This window comes from Crocuta crocuta, unplaced genomic scaffold, assembly GCF_008692635.1.
Source record: "Crocuta crocuta isolate KB4526 unplaced genomic scaffold, BGI_CrCroc_1.0 scaffold23, whole genome shotgun sequence".
Classification (NCBI taxonomy): Eukaryota; Metazoa; Chordata; class Mammalia; order Carnivora; family Hyaenidae; genus Crocuta; species Crocuta crocuta.
Window position 1 is genome coordinate 199,528 of NW_027529439.1, and position 20,531 is coordinate 220,058.

General features: G+C 45.7%; 1 protein-coding gene across 2 annotated transcripts in view; it reads right to left on the reverse strand.

Annotated features, from left to right (window-relative positions):
- Positions 1-1,089: 1,089 nt before the first annotated feature.
- ENTPD6 (ectonucleoside triphosphate diphosphohydrolase 6) overlaps positions 1,090-20,531 on the reverse strand; it is a 34,712-nt gene continuing 15,270 nt past the window's right edge. The window contains exons 8-15 of one of the 2 annotated variants that reach the window (XM_077760157.1): positions 19,836-19,924; positions 19,071-19,150; positions 18,377-18,441; positions 7,997-8,098; positions 5,403-5,540; positions 3,700-3,756; positions 2,366-2,478; positions 1,090-2,254 (exon numbers count right to left, since the gene is read on the reverse strand). In XM_077760157.1, the coding sequence (XP_077616283.1) occupies positions 2,156-2,254; positions 2,366-2,478; positions 3,700-3,756; positions 5,403-5,540; positions 7,997-8,098; positions 18,377-18,441; positions 19,071-19,150; positions 19,836-19,924 (743 nt within the window). In that variant the 3' untranslated portion in view covers positions 1,090-2,155. Of the gene's footprint in view, positions 2,255-2,365; positions 2,479-3,699; positions 3,757-5,402; positions 5,544-7,996; positions 8,099-18,376; positions 18,442-19,070; positions 19,151-19,835; positions 19,925-20,531 lie in introns of both variants that reach the window. The other variant, XM_077760156.1, reaches the window with a different exon arrangement.

The following is a 20,531-nucleotide window of genomic DNA, read 5'->3' on the forward strand; positions in this document are numbered from 1 at the left end:
TTATTTGGTGATCTTTTGGGACACTTCCAGTTGTTGCCACTTTTTCAAATTTGAGATCACTAACCTATAAATGGACCAAATCAATTTTCACTTTTACCTTCATGCACATTTGATTCTTGGCCTCTGGAGTTCCTTAAATATTTAAACTTAGATATTACAGAAGGAAAAGGCTGAGGAAACCATGCCAAGGCAGGGGTGGTGAGGTGCTGGTAGTTGGATTTTCTTGCCCTTGTCAAACGAAGGTTTCCTGGCTGTAGTCCAAATGTGGCTTTTATTTAGGGAAAACACCTTTCCTGCTTTGTCTTTTTCTGCTTATGTCATATGCACACCTCTAGACCTCTGCCCCAGGGTTTAAGTTCTGGGGAAACCACTGGGCAGAGGGTGATTAACCTCATCTTGTAAGTGAGGTTTTTTGTCCTGGAATCTCCCTTCAGCCTTCTGAAGTTGGGGCAGTAACAATCAGACCACAGGATCAAGACCCTCAGAAAAGGGGGGAACCACTTCCCTGTCCCATGGGCACAGCACTTCAACATCAAAGGTTTTATAGTTGGATCCCTCCATGCCTCCACCCATGGGGACGGAGGGCTCTTGGAGGTGAGGAGTGAAACTAACCTGCAGCTCTCTGCAGAGCCCTTTCCCCTACACAGGCCTCTGTTTATGAGGCCTGGTCTGGCCATGGCCCTAGGCAGTCGAGCGGCCAGACCCTGTGCTCACACTCAGTCTTTGTCTGGCATGCAACCCCTTTCCAGCTGTCCCAGATTACAGCCAGATACTCACAGAACACACTGCAAGCTGGGGCATAGCATCTGCTTGAGAACTCCATACCACATGTGCCAGGGAGGAGAGGAGCTCTACTGGGAAGGCAAGGGGCTCCCCTATAACCACAGGGATGCATGATGGCGCGAGGACGGCCTCCATAGGCTGTTGTCTCCTTCTGAGGCATACTGACAAGAGTTAATGTGCCACCTGTCACCCAGCTTGGACAGTTCTTTGTTTCAACTATAGTAAACAAAACAGGGATCTCAGGGGCTTTCCCACCAGGGGATGACTATTGCTGATGCTCACCTAAAAGAGTCACTGGAGAAGAAACCCTTGTAAACTCTTTATTTTGAGTGGAACACATGAGATTCAGCTTATTCCACATACCATACATTCATTGCAGGAACGACTGTGGCCCTGGGGCCCATGTCTCACAGACTTCACACCCCGATGCAGGAGGGCCCAGGGCCAGTGTCCTGCAGAGCCCCCAGACGATGGGCATGGCCCTGCACCCCAGGAGAGCCTCAAGAAGACAGTTCTGGGGACTGTAGCCCGCATGACCCTCAGGGGAATGGTGTGTGTCTTCAATACAGCTCAGCTGCAAATGGCTCATGGTAGTGATACATTCACTGGGGCTCAGAACACAGTTGCTACACAAACACTCAGGACCACACAACAGAAACATCACTCACACAGCACAGCCATAAATATTGTAAGCAGGTCACGATCACTTTCGGACCTCCTCTGAAGAGCTGGGATATACAGAGGTATTTTCCCCAGCCCTCTCCTTCTCACAGGGCCAACTCCATCAGTTAGCCCCAAGCCATCCAAGAACCTGAGTAAACAGACCTCTGGATGATCTCATATGTCCATAACCAAGGAGGAGGCCAATGTATTCAAGTCCACCCGATTCACTGTCCCAGAGGACACAGTGGTTGCCACTTGGCCCACCCTGAGAGCAGCCAGGACAGCCTATACACCGCCCCCCCAATCAAGTCTCTGGGGAGAAGGTGGAGGTCCGCTCTGGGGATAAGAGGAGGGACCAGACAGGGGCAGGGAGATAAAACAAGACTCCTGTCACAGAGACATGTTAAGGCCACCCCAACCCTGCAGACAGGGGAGGGTTGGGGGATGGCATGCCTGTGTCAACCTAAACTTGACATGTGCCCTTTGCCCTGTCTGGTTTACTGTCCACCTGGGGCTGAGGCAGGAGGAGATGCTGGGCCTGGGTCACGTTCCAGCCCTCTGCCTGTCCAGGGGCAGGTCTGCAAGGCCAAAGGGAGAGGGGTGGCAGCCTGAGCAGTGGCTTTCTCCCAACACATCGAGGGGTTCCACACAGGTCTGTTCTCATGGAGACGGAGCCGCTTCTGTGAGGATGGCCGGGGTAGCTTGGCCACTATGAGGCTGGACTCTTCTGTCTGCTCAGGGAGTCGATGTAATGAAAAATGGCCCCCAGAGCCCAGCTGGTCTCAACATTGTTGATTTTCCGAGTCAGCTTGAAAACAAAAAGGGAAGGACAGAGTAGGCATAGATGGGAGGCTGGAAGCAGTGCCCCCAGCCCTTGAGGCCATAAAAGGCACAGGAGCACCCCAGAGACTGTCCTTACCTTTAGCACTTTGTTCTCTGGGAAGCCAAACTCGTGGAGCAGCAGGCTGATGTAGGTGAGGTCCATGCACAGAAAGGGGTTGCCAGGAGGATGGGTCTCCGCCGTCCTGCACACTGGGGGTGAGAGAGCCCTTTCCCAATCAGATTCCAAGAGTTTCACTCCTGGGTGGTGTGGGGGTTGGGGGGTCGTGCAGACTAGACTCCACTCATCCCAGGTGCCCACCCTGCGTGGGGCTCTATGTTGGCCCCAGGTTCTCTGATTTAGAAAAGGCTGTAGCCCAGAGCAGGAAGGCAATCTGCCAGGAGCACACCAAAGGGTAGGGTCTCAAAGCCAATCAGCCTCCCCTGGGCCTGGCCTCTAAGACCAAGAGGGACTTGTGTGTCTTGTCTTGGTGTCATGGGCTGAAGGCCAAAGTCTCACAGGGTCTCCCTATCTCTGCACCTGTGATATCTGGACACCTCTCTTAGGGTGGATATGGGCTTTCTGGGGGAATAAAAACACCAACAAATCTGGCTCAGAACATTCTACTCTTATTCTCAAGGGGGATGAACAAACCTGCCAATATCCTTCCCAGAATTCTACTCAGAACCTTTTCCTGTTGAAGATTCATCGACAAACCCATAAGTGACCAGAAAACTTGGGGAAAAAAAAAAAAAAGCCACTTTGGAGGGGAAGGGGAGAAAGGACTTTCTATAGAGAAACATATGAAGTTTAACTCTTTTGATATGCAATTGACAAAAGCAACCAAAGAGCAGAGTATTTAGAGCCAGCCTTCATTTCACACCCCAGCCGGCCAGATTGAGTGTGGTGGGCAAAGAAGGAGAGGAAGGGGGGCTGCTGGGTCAGCCACCTGCAAACTCAAAGGGAATAGCTCTTCACTCCTCACATGCTGGGCTCTGCTGTGCAGGGGTTGTTCATGTGACAATTATGAGTTTGCTGGCACAATTTCAGGAAATTGAATTGTTACCTAATCAGGAAATGTCCCTGTTACCTGAACTGCAGTGAAGAGGTGTCAGAAAAAGTGAAATCAAGGGAGCCTGTTCCTTATAACCTAGGACTAGAAATATACCCTTTCACAGCCAGGGACACTGAGGCTCCCTTCTCCCCCTGCCATGGCCACACAGGATATGGCTGACCTGTGGTCTGGGCACAGCACGGTGACCCCAAGCCCCTCTCCCACCTCTGAACACTCATCTGCCTGACTGAATCAGGAACCAAGTCCAGAAGTTCCCAGTACTGCCTCACAAGCACCAAGGTACATCTGCCACATGGAGGGACAGGGTCCCTGCCTCCCGCCCTGGCTCTTCTTACCCAGGAAGTGCAGTACCACTCACCATACTTGGCTGCGATATCAAAGTCTCCCACGACGAGGTTGCCTCCCTTCTCCACATCTGTGGGACAAGACCAAGCATCTGGGCTGCACCAGCACCCCTGGAGCAGTGATGCCACCAACACCCTGAGGCTGGCCCCCATGAGAGGATGATGCAAGGTGGCGTATCCAGGCTGACTGCAAGTCTGGGTGTAAGCAGGACAGTGCCCCCCCCCCCCCCCCCCCCGCACTGATCATTTGTCTGAAGTGACGTGGCTGGGGGTGGGTGGTTGTTCCATACAGGACACCGCATGGAGATGATTAGCACAATCATGGGGCTTAGAGGGTCCCTCAGAGGAAAGGTACCAGACCCCTGGACCCCAGAGACTGAGCAATCTCTTAAGTTAAAAAAAAAAAAAAAAAAAAGCAAAGAATTAGATACATTTCCTCAAGCTGTGGCTGAGTTCAGCAATGGGATTCTGGTATTAATTTTCTGATTGTGAAAAAAAAAATTCTATTAAAAAAGCCAAGAAGTGGTTTGTCAATTCTTAGATCAAATGGTCAGAGCCTTTACAGGGCTCTAGAGAAGGGAATGGCCCCAGCTTCTGTGACATTCCTAGGGAGGGAGGGGGGCATGAAAGCTGTGCCTCCCAACTCTCAAGAATGGTGACTATTTTTTCAATGTACCCCAAAACCTCTATTTTTGAGATGTCCACACACTTATGTATGTTTCATAGGAAGCAGCTGCTCCGCGAACTGAATTTTCTTTGACTCTGGGCATTTGCTAGGTTGGCAAATGTCAACATTGAAGATGGATATCATTTCTGAAAACAGACTTAAGCAGCTCTTTCAGAGCAATGTGTGACCACAAAATGGAGTTGGAAGAGCTTTTCTGAACAGCCCAGCATCTCCTGAGATCACTCTGGGAGCCTGTTGGTCCCCTAGGGAAAGGGCAGCCTGCAGCCAGTGATGAGGTAATGCTGGGGAGGGGTCTCTTCAAGCCAGCCTGAGAGGGTGGAGCCCCCAGTGTGCTGCCAGGCCAAGTTTGTGTGTGGTAGGCCCTGAGCATCATGATGTCCACAGCCAGTAGCATAGTCAGGACAGTGTGGATCAATAACCTTGCTCCAGGTATGGGGAGCCTGCAGAGGTCCTCAGGCCTGGCAGGCCAAGTAGCCACAGGGCCAGCTACTGAGAGGTACCCTAAGGAGCTTGTTTTATGCCAGAGAGACCTAGGGCCCGAGCAAAGGCTGAATAGAGGTCACCTTCCACCTGGATTACCCACCTCTGGATGGATGTGTTCTACACCGGGTCCAGGCAGCAGGTGGCTCAGGGAGCCTGGAGACACCACAGTGCTCATAAGCTCCTGAGGCTGGTCTGTGGAGTGGGCTGACCCCTCCATGCCAGCCTGGGTGCCAGATGGGGAAAGATGGCCATGTCACAAAGGGCTCCCTCATCTAGAGACCTGGGGGCCAGGCAGGAATGGCTGAGGGTCTGAGTTACACAGGCGAGTCAGTTCTGCCTTAGAGCAGAACAACTCAACAGCAAGTAACTGTTTCTGCACTGACAATGTAACTTTACTAAGTGGCTCAAAACCCTGCTTTATTTTTGAAAAAGGGGCTTACCACTTGCCCTCCTATCTACTTCTAGCTGTGAGGGTCACTGATGACATGATTACTCTCTACTGTGGGCCCTCTGCCCAGCGGATCCACACCTCAGCCCCACCCTTACCTATGAGGCCCACATTTGCTGCAAGGTCATAATAGTAGGAAAAAGCATAAAAATCCACATCCTTCACTTCTTCTGTTCTGTGCACTTTGTTGCGAAGGATTTCCGACACTCTGCTGGCACACAGCTCATGGAGGTTCACTGCTGGGGAAAAGGAAAAGCACAAAGGGAGCCTCTGAGGCTCTTCCCAGTGATTTGAGGCCCTGACCTGAAAGGTGAAGCAGGACACAAAGCCTGCACAGCACCTACCCCAAGTCAGGGAGCTCATCAACACCACACACATCAACAGCAAACTTTTAGGAGCCATAGCACTGCAAGTACAGGTCAAGGGAGAGAAACCCAAAGCATGAAGGTGGCCAGAGATGGTGTGGTTCTCAACCCTGAAGGACACTCGCCCTTGGCTCGGCATACACAGCTGTCCTAATGCAGCCCAGTGGGTTCAAGTTCACACTGTTTACTCTATGCTAGCCCTTATTGAGCTCTGAACATGCAGGGTATCCCATCAGCCACTGTGGAGGGGGGGGCCTGCACCCTCCTTGTATCACAGATGAGGAAACTGAGGCCTAACAGGCAGCTTGTCAAGCTCACACAGCTGGTAATTAACCCCCTGCTTGGAAGAAGGGGAACAGAGAGCCCCAAAGGTAATCAAATGTGGATATCCCACAGTCCACCCCTGGACTCAGCTTCTCATCTGCCCCAGCAGACCTGCCCATGGCCTGAAGGCAGCTCCAGCCAGTTGTCCCCTTGTCCTTGCCCGCTGGATCTCATTTCCTTCCATGGTCCCTTGTCAGGACAGACATACCTTCTCTTCCTCATTCCTAAACATGGCAGCCATCCCAGGGCTTTTATATGTGCTGCTCCTCTGGCTTGGAGAACTGCTGCTTTAGATCTGTGTGCCTTATTCTTCATCTCTTTGTGTTTTGGTTCAAACATCACCCCATAAAGCCATCATGTTTAAAATAGTGATCTTCGTCTCAGCACCTCAACCCCTTCTGTTTCTTTCAAGTTACTTTCTTGTCTATTGACTCCTCCCACTGAAATGTCAGCCGTATGCCAGTGGCTGCAGCAGGGCCTGATGCATAGGATGTGCATGAGCAGCCAGCTGAGTCAGTGATCTTGGTCAATGATAAGAAACATATATTTGGTCTTTGTTCTGAGTTCTAGACACAGCTTCTAAAACCTTTGGGATTTCCTGAGTGATGGGGATGAGAGGAAGATCTTCTAATATTCAGGATAAGCCCCTTTTTCTCAAGTATACCTGAGTTTATGTCAATGAGTGGACTCTTGTTGGTGGATCCCTGGGTGGCTTCAGGATGCGAACTGGTTGTCAGAGGAGCCAGCCATGTGATTAGAAGTTTGGAACTTTCAGCCCACCTTTCAACCTCCAGGGAGGGCAGGGGATTGGGACTTGAGTTAATCACCAGCAGCCAATGATTTAGGACCTATGCCTGTGTAGTGAAGCTTCCTAGAACCCTAAACAGTGGGTTCAGTGAGCTTCCTGGGTGGCGAACACATGGAGGTGCTGGCAGGTGGTGCCCCCAAGGAGTGCATGGAGGCTCCACATCCCTTCCCCAACACATTGCCCAATGCATCTCTTTCATTTGGCTGTTCCAGACTTGTATCTTTTACAATAAAACAGTGATATTATGTAAAGTGCCTGTCTGAGTTCTGTGAGCTATTTTGGCAAATTATTTGGTGGGGGGGGGTCATGGGAACCCCTAATTTGTAGCCAGCTGGTCAGAAGTATAGGAGGCCCAGAACTTGCTCTTTGCATCTGAAGTAAAGGGAAGTGAGGGGAGCCTTGTGGGTCTGAGCCCTTAACCTCTGTGGTCTGCACTAACTCTGGGGTGAGTCTGAACAGAATTATTCGTGTGTGAAGAACTGGCTGGTGTGGGGAATTCCCCTCCCCCGCCCCCCCCCCCCCCATATTTGGTGTCAGAAATGTTGTGAGTAGAAATAGCTCTGTCACCAAAGGCAGAGAAACCTCATGTCCATATGTCCAGCCTGGGAACAGTGGTTCATTGTTTCTTTTAGCAAAAACTAAAGAAAGCGCAAAGCAACCAAAGACCATGTGGGGCAAGAGGCGTCAGGCTGTTGGGACAGCACACCCAATGTCACAGGCTGGGGGCTATGCCACCTGGAGCAGACTCTCCTGGGCTCACCAGGCAGCCTGAGGTGATACGTGGAGGGAGGCTGATTCCACTGAAGAAGATATTTCTCCCACTTTTCAGAGATAAACTCACATTGCTGCTGGGCCAACAGCCCCAACTTGGCCATTTGTCTTAGAGTGGCAGAATGTTCAGGTCCTTCCTCACTAGAGGCTTGTTAGGAAGTGCAGTCTTTTGGAAGAAAGCATGTGGCGACAGACAAGGGAGCCTTGTGCAGAGACCTCATGGGAGCCAACAGTTCCCAGTGTGTTCCTGAACCCCAGACAATTCAGAGCTGCTTCCATTTCACGGGCAAGTGTGGGCTTGTCTGTGAATGAGGTTTGGCAACAGCCTCCCTGCTTCTGAGAGGTATCTGGAAGGTACAGGAGAGATGGCAGGCTGCAGATCTCAACCCTTATAAACCACTGATGAACGAGAACTCCACCATACCTGCCTTCTGTCCTGAAATTCTGTATGTTATTTCAGCATGCTCCCACTCTCCTGTGAAACCTGGAGACAAACAAGGGCTGACCAATTCCTTTCCATTCTCAGCTGAAATAAAGAAATAAGAAGAAAGGCACGTTATCACAGTAAGAATGGGACACAAGTGGATTCTGCTGAGGGGAGGCTTGTAGCACAGAGGATTGTAGGCTAGTGAGAAGATTTTTACCTCTCCTTTAACTACCTAGAAGAATTTAGATAGGGTATCTAGCCCAGAAACAGGGCTGTTAGCAGAAATAAGTTTTTTAAAAAAATTTTTTTAGTCTTTATTTATTTTTGAAGGAGAGAGAGCATGAGAGAGGTAAGGGCAGAGAGAGGGAGACAAGAATCTGAAGCAGGCTCCAGGCTCTGAGCTGTCAGCACAGAGCCCAAAGTGGGGCTCGAACTCATAAACTGTAAGATTGTAACTTGAGCCGAAGTCAGACACTTAACCAACTGAGCCACCCAGGTGCCTGGAGATAAGTTTTAATCTAAATGACCTCTGTATGGATGGGCAAACATCTAGTGACCAAACATCTGTTCTTCCTGTGTCCTGTGAATTACCTTCTTCCCTTCTGAAGCTCACAGGCCCCTAGCCTATTCTTTAGCTCAGGATGAGCTCAACTGCCCAACTTGTCCTTGGGTGTCATATTCTTCTGGGGCTCCCATACATTTATAATTAAATTTATTTTTCTCCTATTAATCTGTCCTATGTCAATTTAATTAATAGCCAGAAAAAACTAGAAGGGCAGGATAAAAATTTTTCCTCCCCAACAGATGGTGAGCCAGCCAGGAAAAACTTCACTGGCTGTATAGTGCCTGTTCCGGGGCTGCTACAGCTGAGAGATCCTAAGACTTCTGGCAAGTGTGACACACGGTAAGAATTTTTACCATGTCAGCCTCCTGAACCTCTGCCTGGAAGGTCCAGTTGAAGTGAGCGCAGAGAATCTTTTTCCTCCCTCTTCTAAATTTAGATTAGCAGGAGAAAATATTTGTAGAACCAGTTCCTTGGGTATAGTGAATTTAGTAAAGATTTATTATGAACACTCTTGGCTTTTTTATTGATCCTTTTTTGTTGTAGAGATGGCCACTGCTTTTCTGTTGTCTGTTGTCATTTGTCATCAGAAGGAAGACCAAAGGGTAGAACGCAAGCCTAGGTCCCATGAACCTGCTGTTCAGGCTGGACTCACACAGACTGGAGAGTTCAGTTCCCACCAGACTGTGGCTATTTAGACAAATGTTGCTGTGGGTCAATGTGCACACAATGTAAAGGCAGTTGCTAGGGGACATCTTGGAAGCCAAAGCCACAAAACAGGTAGGCATAGGTCAAGCACTTAAAAGCTGTCCGAGTGCTCCCTATCTAACCCAAAGACTCCTGTTTTAGAATGAGTTAGTCACCAAACAGGCCAGAATGACACTAGGTCACCTGTGAACCTTGAGAAAACTGTCACCCAAGGTACTCTGTAAAACACTTGACAATCTCCAACCCAGCAACACATCCCTCTTAGGTACAGTTTGGTCAAGACACCAAAGGCTCAACTAAAGCTGTTATTGTGTCTATAAGGGGTTTTCCTTTAGTTTTGTTTATATCTGGAGAGCTTTTCTTTATGACCAGTGAGAATATCCTCTCTGCACACATCACACGAATCTTGGTGGCTAGTTGAGTAGTCTACAGTTCTGAGACTTAAAGTCACTCTTTGTCTGACCAGGCCAGCTCTCAGAAGAGTTTGTCACAAGGGTCCTGGTCCATATGGGGTTTTTGTCATTTCAACCTTCATTGTTTTGTCAGTGCTGGAAAAGTCCCATTCTAGCAGTGCCTGCCTGGTGTCACAGATTAGCAGCTATGTGACTGGAGGTGCCTCATGTTCTCATGCGGAACTGAAAAGTGTTTTCATGACACCATTCTTACTGCCTGTAACAACAAAGGGCTTCACTTTTTTAACTATTGCTGGGAGTAAATTTTTCTGGATCTTATAAGGGCTCCATCCTCTTTTGGGACACTTCTTGAGTTCATGGTTAAGCCACAGAAAGGCTATTGGTTTGAGTCACTATTGAGATTAATATAAAAATCCTGCTCACCAATGGCCAATGAATCTTTTGAATTGATAGTATTTGAAAGAAAGAAAAATATTTTTGAGAACTTCTCAATTATTATCCTAAATAATTGTCTTATTGGTACCTATGGAAAGACCAAGTTAAAAAAAATAACAACAAAACACACATGAAGAGATATAACTGCTAAGCTTTAGGGACTCCTTTAATAAGACTGGGGTGGGGGGAAGAACAGAAGTTAGACTTAAAAACAAAAATTAAAGTCCCCATCCAACATAAATTTCTCAAAATCTGGCCCTGTCTCCTCAGTAAATTCCCTTAACTCCCAAATTCTTTCTTCTTCCCCAGAAAATCCCTTAAACACCGAACTGCTTACTTTGGCTTCCCTTTCCCTGTAACATTTATAGACAGCACTCTGGCCTGAGCTCTAAGCCCAGGGTATATAAGTTATTCATGTAAATACTAAAAGCCAAAGAGCAAATTTAACAGAAGCACCCAAGGTAGATAATAAGGCTCCTTTTGCTGGGCTCTATAATCAGGCTCTGCTAGCTTTAGGCCTTCCTGTGCAATGTCCTTTGCAGCTATATCCTAGACTCCCACTGAAATAATTCACATCCCCTAGATAGCAGCAGATTTTTAAAATTATAAAGCCCGTAAAGGACCTTAAAAGCCTTGACTTTCATTGGATCTTACCAAATTAAAAGAAAACCTGAGATTAATGTCCATTTACAACTCTACTCCTAGGGACCTTGTTTGGCTGCTAAGGGGTTTTCTTTCCATCCATGGTTATACTGTAGTTATCAGACAAGCCAGAAAGCTTCCTGAAAGCAGCCCCTCCACCCCCCAATGGAGGAAACAGATGACTAGCATTTCTCCTAGGATATCCTACAAATGATCAGCTGAAGGTTGATGTTAGGAACTGATAGACAGGCTTTTCTTCCTAAGATGACAGTCTAAGGTTGAAATGTGCACTCAGAAAGGAAGCCTTTGTTAAAATGCTATATATAGACCTTACAAAGGCATACTGCATTAATCCTGGAAAACATCTGCTGTTTGTCCAGACTGAAAACTGACAAGACATTTAAAAGATTTTTTTAAATAGCTCTGTGGGCTGGAGACCTGCCAGACTGGAAGCTGATATTGAGACTGAGGATTTTTTTAGGTCTTTTCCCCTAAGTTAAAATGAAACTGTGTTCCCAGAGGAAAAGAAAAATCTTCTGAAGGCTCTGTAAAAGGTTTTACTAAAACACTCTAAAGCTCTCACTATAAAGCTGATATAAAAAAAAAACATTTTAATGTGGTTGGATGGGTGGATCAAACTATGATATCATTTAGGCTGCAACCCAATTCTTTTAAAGAATTGAGAACAATTCTTTAAAAAGTAAACTCTTAAAGGATAAAAAATTAAAGGATAAAATATTTTATCTATCTATCTATTTATTTGAGAGAGAGAGAGAACATGTGTGCCTGTGAGTGGGGAAGAGGGGCAGAGGGAGACAGAGAAAGAATCTTAAGCGACTCCATGCTCAGCATGGAGCCAGACACAGGGCTCGATCTCATGACCCTGGGATCATGACTGGAGCCGAAATCAAGAGTCAGTCACTCAACTGACTGAGCCACCCAGACACCCCAAAGACAAAATCTTAAAAAAAAAGAAACTAACCAAAATGTTCTCAAGTACATATGATCTAGTGTTAACCTTTACAGAAGAACTAAAAGGTATTTGGATCATGAGTTAACATATCTTATGCCATACTGAAAAAATATGTGCTGAGGAAGCAGATGTCTCTAGAATTTATTGTTTATTTATTTTTGAGACAGAGAGACAGAAAGACAGTGTGAGGGGGGGTAGGGACAGAGAGAGAGGGAGACACAGAATCTGAAGCAGGCTCCAGGCTCTGAGTTGTCGGCACAGAGCCTGACACGGGGCTCGAACTCACGAACCATGAGATCATGACTTGAGCGGAAGTCAGAAGCTTAACCGATTGAGCCACCCAGGCGCCCCTAGAAATTATTAAATATATTCATAAGTTTGCCAGTCTAAACAATGCTGGTGTGACACAGTTCACAACTGCTAACTCTTAGTCCAGGGTTCTAAGGGTTAATTCTAATCAATATATGTAACTAAAATTACTAGAAATAATAAGAGAAACAATTCTGTATGCAAGTAAAGTAAAATATGTTTTTAGTAAGAAGCGGTATGAGGTATGAAGATGCACTTGTTAAGGGGAAAGAAAGTAAATCTGTCCCATGTAAAATTGGTTATTTCCAAATGGGAAAGAGGAGAATAAAGACAAATTAAATGGAAAGCTGGAAAGACAGAGAAAATCTTACCTTGTGTGGTTAAGTTGGCTAAAACTGAATGAATTTATTTAGGTTATAAAATGAAACTGTAAAATCAGTAGTGTACTTATGTGAAACCAAAAGTGAGTGTTCTTTCACCTACTGAAAGGACAAAGTTTTCTGGGACTAGTAACTGGCTTGCTCCTGATAAGCCTGTGGAAGTCTTTTTGTTACCTTTTAAGTAACCAGACTACAAAAAGCAAAGATTATCTATTATCAAAATAATTTTGTTTTATCAAGTGCTTGATCAGTTTTGCTCACAACTATGTAATCTTCTCTATTTGCCCTTAAAATCTTTTGTCACTTTGGTTAAACAGATAAGTAATGTTTCATAATGATCTGTAATTTGTATTAGTCAAGTGTACAAATCTTGTGTTTTTTTGACAAATTTCCAAAATCAAATTCTAAATGAAGTCTTTTTTGGCCTCTAACTAAGTATGAGATCTTTAAGAGGGCACCTTAAACATCTTAAAAGATATGCTCTCTCTACAAAAAGAGATGTTACACTGAGTTTGTTATGTTAAATTATGTGGGAAGCATATAAACTATGTGATTAAAAGCCTTCTTAGATTATACTATGTGGGTAAATGTTACTAACATAAGTATTATAGAAATTGTTAAGAAATTCCTAAAATTCTGGTATGTCCTGGTATAATATTATATCATAATTCTCTGTTACCTTAAAATATTGCACACCACAGAAATAACCAGACCTCTTTGTCAATTCCACAATGAACCCTCATCAGATCTTTGACAATGGGTATTTTAAGTCTCTTGTCACTTACAGTTACTGTTTCACTCTGATGCTTTGCGAAAGTGTTCTTACAAAAGTACTTCCCTTCAAAGAGATTCAAGAAAAGGACTTTTGCCAAGTCCAGGTTTCTGATAACTTTATGATCATAAAACCGGGCTGGGTAAGAATTTCCAGAGCTAAAGGGAAAACTTGATTTAAGGGAAACAAGTACTAATTATATGGAACTGAATAAATTGAGAAGGATTATAATTTTTAGAAGTTTTTCTTTGAAACATTGCTTGTTCTTTTATGTTTTGCTTTTCCAGATTAAAAAAAAATTTTTTTTTAATATTTATTTTTGAGAGAGAGAGAGTGCAAATGGGGGAGGAGCAGAGAGATGGAGACAGAAACTCTCGAACCATGAGATCATGGCCTGAACTGAAACCAAGAGCTGGCTGCTTAACCAACTGAGCCACTCAGGTGCCCCTGGTTTTCCAGATTTAAGGAAACTTTTTTCTCTTTTTTCTTAAGCTATCAACAACTTGGTAAGATATACCTTCGTGAACAAAGATGAAACAATTATTTTTTCTCCCTATCTGATACTTCCAGAATGTGGAAACTTACTGAATATTCTTATTTTCATGGCAATATAGTTATGTGTGTAAGTTCAGTGAGAATCTATTCTCCTGTGTCTCCAGAACACAACTGGAAACACTGGCTATATTACAAAGGTTTTGACTGGAATGTCATATTTGAGAACGATGTGTGTCAGCTCAGACATGACCAGACAGTTTTAAGGAACTAAGACTGGCGTTATGAAGCCAATGAAGCCTCCTGAAAAAACTGGCCTGATACCTTGCTTGAAGAGTTCCCAGTATGCTTACCAGGCGAGTAAATGTCATTTTCTGGCAGGTGCAGGAACCTCATGATATTTTAGGAACCTCGAGAGGAATTAACCTAAACTATAGGTATTGCAAATTAAGTCTGATGATGGTCTTGGCTTGACATTCTGGCTTCAAGAGGCTATTTTAAAAACTTCAGTCTGAGATTTCTTAGGAAAGTTCCAGCAAAGAGGATTAAAAGAGCCTATACAGTCAATCCCTATTCTTGCTGCACTTATGCAAGTAATCAGACCAAATTTATTGAAAATAAACTTAATCTGCAAACAAATTAGGCTTGCTGGATTTATCTTGGTAGAAATGTAGTGACTAGTAGAAACCACAGTATACATTTGTGGGTATGAGATTCTATTCCTCCTGTGTTTGAGGTTTTATTTACTGCCTATAAGTTGGACTGGAGCCTCATTATTCTACTTTTCTCTGATAGCTGACTATAACTCTCCAAGTTAACAATTCCAGTTTTTCTTCCACACCTCTGACTTAGAATCACTGAGAACTAAAACTGTCCTTTTTTTGAAGCCATGCAACCTAGGCTGGACAACTGGATATATAAACTTCAGAGAAATCACTGCAACAGCTCATGTATGGATACTCTTTATGCCTGCTATTGCATGGACTACTCAGAAAGATCACCAAAGACATTCAAACTGCAACAGGAAGGCCTATCAGTTTGCCACTGCCTGTCCCTCACTCTGTCTGAAGGTGCTTCAAGCTAGACATCTAGAAATCTCTTCACATGGCTGCCTTCAGAACAGAAACTAGAATTACAATCTGCTCCAATATCATTAATCACTGTGTTTACTTCCACAGAAACGCCTTTTACTTAAAAACCTGATTTGCACCACAGGCCTAATTTTAGGAGCACACCTGAATCACTGAGTCTTGAAATGAAACACAATTATCTAACTGAAGCCATCTATTATCAGGACTAAGAGCCTGGTGCAGGGAGATGGAAAAATCTGTTAGCTTGAGTTCTGGACTGTGAAACTTCATAGAGAAATTTCAAAGGCAGAACTAACATGGAGCCGAATAGATGACCCCAAAATATGCCACTTTGGCATGTGGAGTGTTGTGAGCTAAGAATCAAGATCCAGAAGATACAAGAAAAACTTTTACCTTTCTTTTAAATACCTAAAAGAATTTAGATAGGGCATCTAGCCCAGAAAGAGAGCTGTTACCAGAGTTAAGTTTTTAAGAATGACCTCTGTATGGGAGGGCAACCACAGCTAATGACCAAACATCTAGTCTTCTTATTGTCCTGTGAATCCCCCTCCCCCTCCCCTTTTTAAACTGTACTATTATTATATTGTTAAGGAATCCACTTCTGTGATTGTCATAAGCCTAGGCTGGGTTAACAGTAGAGTCCTAGAGGTAACTATACCCAACTTTGGACTTTCTGGGTATAAGCACTGTCTTCCCTCTCTACCTCAGCTGAAAAACCAGACTCAGGAGACCTCAATCCCTGCCTCTCTACTCTTGGAAGATGCCAAAGCCAACTATATAGGAGGCTTTTTCAGAGAAGACAACTTCATCCTCGCAGAAGACAAATCCTCTACTTTGCTTTATGAGGTAGACAGCAACCCCAAACCCCAAGCAGGTTGGGACCTGTGCAGACCTCATTATGACCTTCTCCCCTTTAGAGCCCCAGGCCTCTATCCTATTCCTTAGCTCAGGATGGCACATAAGCCTCAATTGCCTGACTTGTCCTTGGGTGTCATATTCTTATGAAAGTCCTGTGCATACGTAATTAAATTTTTCTATTAATCTGTCTTATGTCAATTTAACTAATAGGCCAAAAGAAAACATTTTCCTCCCCAATTCTAGTAATGAAGGCATTGGAGGGCCAAAGGAACATGCTTCTTTTTGACAGATTAGACCTGACCTGTGGAAGCATTCCAGGTCAACTAGGAGAGGCAAAGCCTTTCTCTATTACAGAAGCTGCCGCAAAACCTCATCAGTTCTGGAAACATAGCCACCCTCAGCTTACATGCACTGAGGGGCTTCAGGGTTCCAGGCACTGAGCCAAGTGCTATATTCAGTCAATTGTCACAACCATCCTAATAGAAGGGGAGCCAATGCTATCCGATTTTATGGACAAATGAGGCAGCAAGTAACCTGGTAGGGCCAGAACAATGCCACCATGCCACGCATCTGTGCTGCCCCACAACATAAAACCTGGGCCCCACAAATAGCACAGGAAGCATGGTGGTTGGCCTCCAAGACTGGCCCCACGATGCCACTCCTTAAGGATGTGCGTGCTGAGAAGTGAGTCCCTATGACTGCCCTTGATTCTGGACTGGGCCTGCTTTCATCCATGGAATGTGTAGGACACGATGACATGTGACTTCAGGGCAGTTTTCTTTCCTGATCTGCCAGGGAGAAGTGCAGGCTACTCTGCTGGGGGAGGCCACATGGAAGAGCACTGAGATGCAAGACATTCACCCAGACACCCCAGGTGTCACCACACAAGACCCCAGGGATCCTAGAAGAGGTGCTGCCCCCCTCAAGCCTGTGCAATCAGAAGACACAAGAATAAAATGACTGCTGTTTGCTTGTTTCTACCACTCAGTTTGGTGTGTACTTGTTGTGCAGCAACAGACAACACAATAGGGAGAGGATTCCTCTGGGGCAGGAGCTGTCCACCTCCTTCATGGCAGGTGTTACAGCCTCATGTGTCCTAAATGGGCACTTCATGCAGATAATGGGACTCCAAGGCTAGCCACCAACACGCTAATGGACACCTGCCCTTTTTTTTTTTAAATGTTTTCTTTTTTTCTTTTTTTTTTTTTTTTATTTATTACTAGGAGAGAGAGAGAGAGACAGCGGGAGCAGGGGAGGGTCAGAGAGAGAGGGAGTCACAGACAGAAACAGGCTCCAGGCTCTGAGCTGGCAGTCAGCACAGAGCCCGACGCGGGGCTCGAACCCACGAACTGCGAGATCATGACCTAAGCGAAAGTTGGACGCTCAACCGACTAAGCCACCCAGGCGCCCCGACACCTGCCTTTTTCTTGTTGGCTAAATAGGTGTTTTCTGGCCCCAGAACAAAGGTTGCAGGTATGTCTGAGACATGGACATGTTTCTGATTTGCAACCACAGGTTAATGAGATTAAACACTAGGATTTCAAATAAGTGAACTGAAATAAGACGTATGTGAATAACAAAAATTCCAGCTAAACATTACCACTCTGTCAGAAAACCAGGCCCTTAAAAGAAGTGCAGAGAAGTGCTAGGCCTATGGAGGAGAGCAGGTGTGAGGCAAAGAGAGGCAGGGCTGAGGAAATGGCTTGTGGCTGGAGCACAGGTATGGCCTCATGCACACATGTCTGGACCAGAGGCATGGGTCAAGCCCTTTGGGCCTTGATCAATGCCATCAGAAAACAGAGGCCAATGCCAGCATCAGAGCAGTGTCCCCAAAATCAGAACATGGTAATTCCCTAAGACTTCATAAGAGGTCATGTACCAGGCTTCTCTTCAGCCAGGCCAGTCAGGGAAGATAGAGAAGGCTTGGGAGGAAACATCCTGACCTGACATAGGCTCCATCCCTAGTCCAATGCCATGTCTGTAGGAAGGGCCAAGCCTGTGTTTAATGATCCTTCATAGAGCAACAGAAGATGTAGGGACGTTCTCACAAGACTAGAATTATTGGGAATGAGGGAAAAACTCTCCCAGGTCCAAGGCAGCAGACCCAAAATCACTTCCTCACGGCCCCTCCTGTACTGTTATGAAGAAGAAGGTTCCCTTCAGATCATTTTTTCAATTTTTTAATGTTTTTTATTTATTTCTGAGAGAGAGAGAGAGTGTGTGAGCAGGGGAGGGTCAGAGAGAGAGGGAGACACAGAATCTGAAGCAGACTCTAGGCTCTGAGCTAGCTGTCAGCACAGAGCCCGACGTGGGGCTTGAACCCATCAACTGCGAGATCATGACCTGAGCCAAAGTCGGACACTTAACCCACTGAGCCACCCAGGCACCCCGGTTCCCTTCAGATCCTTAAAAACCAGTCCGTTCCAAACACAGGTGACGATTATACAGTTTCTTGGTGGCTAAAATCTCCCAGCTTGGTGTTTGAGAAATGACTTCACTAGCATCTTTTCATTTCGAAAAATAACTTAGCATGTGCACAGTTAAAACACAAAACCATTCATCACCATCAGACTGCCTACTGACAAGATGCAGGGTATGTTCTTCCACATGCATCCCTCCTGGGCTCTCCCAGTCCCCCAGGGCTCAGTGGGCTACTGTGAGGGTGGGGAGTGGAAGTACTTTTCCTGAAGGGCCCCTGAAGCCTGTTGAGCAAGAAGGGCTCTGAATTCTCATTCCACTCACCAGGTTTCCCCTCCATGCCACCCAGAATTGCTAGGCGCGCCGACATCAATCCGAGGCCCAGGTAGCTGTGGAAAGAAAATCCCAGGTGAGGGGCTGGCCACAGGAAGCACTTGGTGCCATCTTCAACTTCACCTCTAGTATGGTCACCCAGCCTGAATCCAAATCAAGTGGGAGAGGGAGGAACCTGTGCTGAGGCAGCAGACTTTCTGCTCCTAGAAGCCTCTCTTTGTGGAGTTCAGGGCATTCAATTCAATAAATGGCTGAGCCTGTTAACTGACAAGAGCTTGCTTAGGAGCTGTGGACACTAGTGAACGACACAGATGTGCCATAATCTTTATGGAGTACATATGCCAAGAATCTACTAAAGGTGCCACGTGCTAAATAGATGGCTCAGAAAATTCCTGCACAATCCATGGGCTCTTCACACCTTTTGGAAACCTCCTCCAAAGCAGAGCAGAATAAGCACAAAAAAGAGAAATGTGATTTTACTGTAGGTGAATTGAAAAATGAAGTAGGGAGAAGGCAGAAGGGAGGAATAGCAGGGAGGAAGAAAAGGAGGAAGGAGAGCCTCCGGCAGGGCCTCCAGCAGGGGTTTCCAGGGCCAGTTTGTGACTGGGTGCTCTGGCCACTGCACAGGGCTGGCTGAGCCCCACTTCTGGACAGGCAGCCCTCCACCCCCACTCCTGAAACAAACCTGTAGGCATAGAGCTTGTAGGTCCGATTAAACATCTGGAGTGACGCCAGGTAGCCAGGTGGGGAGGTCTGGAGGGTGTCCTGAGGAAGAATGTGAGGATTACTATCCTTCCTGCTGGTCTTTCACTTGAAAAGACTGGGGTATTGACAGATGTATTCAATTAAATTAGTTTTTCATTAAGTCACATGTTATGAAAAGGTTTGGGACAAGCAATGAAAAATAAAATGCCCAAAATGAAAAACTGTATTTTTCCTCCTTATAATATTTACCATTCTGACAAATATGGCCCAGTCAATTATGAGTAAATTTAAAAGTTCTTCCACTGAAAACTAAAAATAATAATAAAAAAACTGGTGGGTGAGGAAGGCACTGTAGTTAACTTATGGTCTTGACTGGGCATTTTGATCTTCTTTATAAGGTCTTTCATACAGGGTTTGAGCTCTATCAATCTCTAATGGCCCCTTAACTAATGGCCCTTCTCTGGCTGACCTGGGTGGAAGGGGGAGCATCTCACATTCTATGGCCAGGGTTCCAGGTAATATCTAATTTATTACCTCACTGAAGACCAAATTTCCATTTTTTTCCTCAGAGTTAAAATCAAGTGAAGAAGCACTAACTGTGAATAACTCTGGCCTTCAGGACAGGAATGGACTTCATAGGCCCAGAGGCCCCAGTTCTATGGGCCTCCCCTGTGGGGCTGCAACTCCTAGGGGCGGGAGGCCTTTGGCGGGTACGGGCCACAGTGAGGTGGCAGGGACCAGTTACCTCGACTCTTGGAAGGAAGGTGATCTGAGTGGACCCTCCACCCAAATCCAGCATGCCCACACTGCTCCTTCCTGGGGTTTTCAAACTGCCTGGAGCACAGTGAATAGAAACCAACACAGCATTGTTGCATTAGTAATTAGACTGCAACCAGCCAAAAAAGTAAGAAGAATTTAGGAGCTAGGTTCCTCAGTGGAAAGAAAAACAGAGAAACAGCTGTATTTAACAATCTCTATGAAAGGGTGTACTACATGTTTAAGGGACATGAACATGACTCCACTGGCTGTGGCTTTAACAATATAGGATGACACTGACCTTCAGCAGAGAAGTGGTGCCTGCCTTTAACTACTGCTCACTCCTCAGAGACAGACTTCCATGATGTCCCTTCATGCCCAGAGGCATGCCTTCCCCCAGCTCAGCACTCCCAATCTGTCCCCTAACATGGCTCTCTATCCCCAAGGGGCAAATTCTGCCACAAAGCTTCTTTTTTTTCATACATGTGTCACACATGCTAGTCTTTGCCATAATTACAATAAAGAGACAAAAATCAACATACTGAGAATAAGAATAACGAATCCTTGCCACCTCGTTCCAAGAACTAATGTTTTTGTTCCCTGTTCTACCTACAGCACAGGAATTCAATTCTAAGGTGATAAGCATGCAAACCACCTTTATTATTTGAAAACATGACTGGTTTTA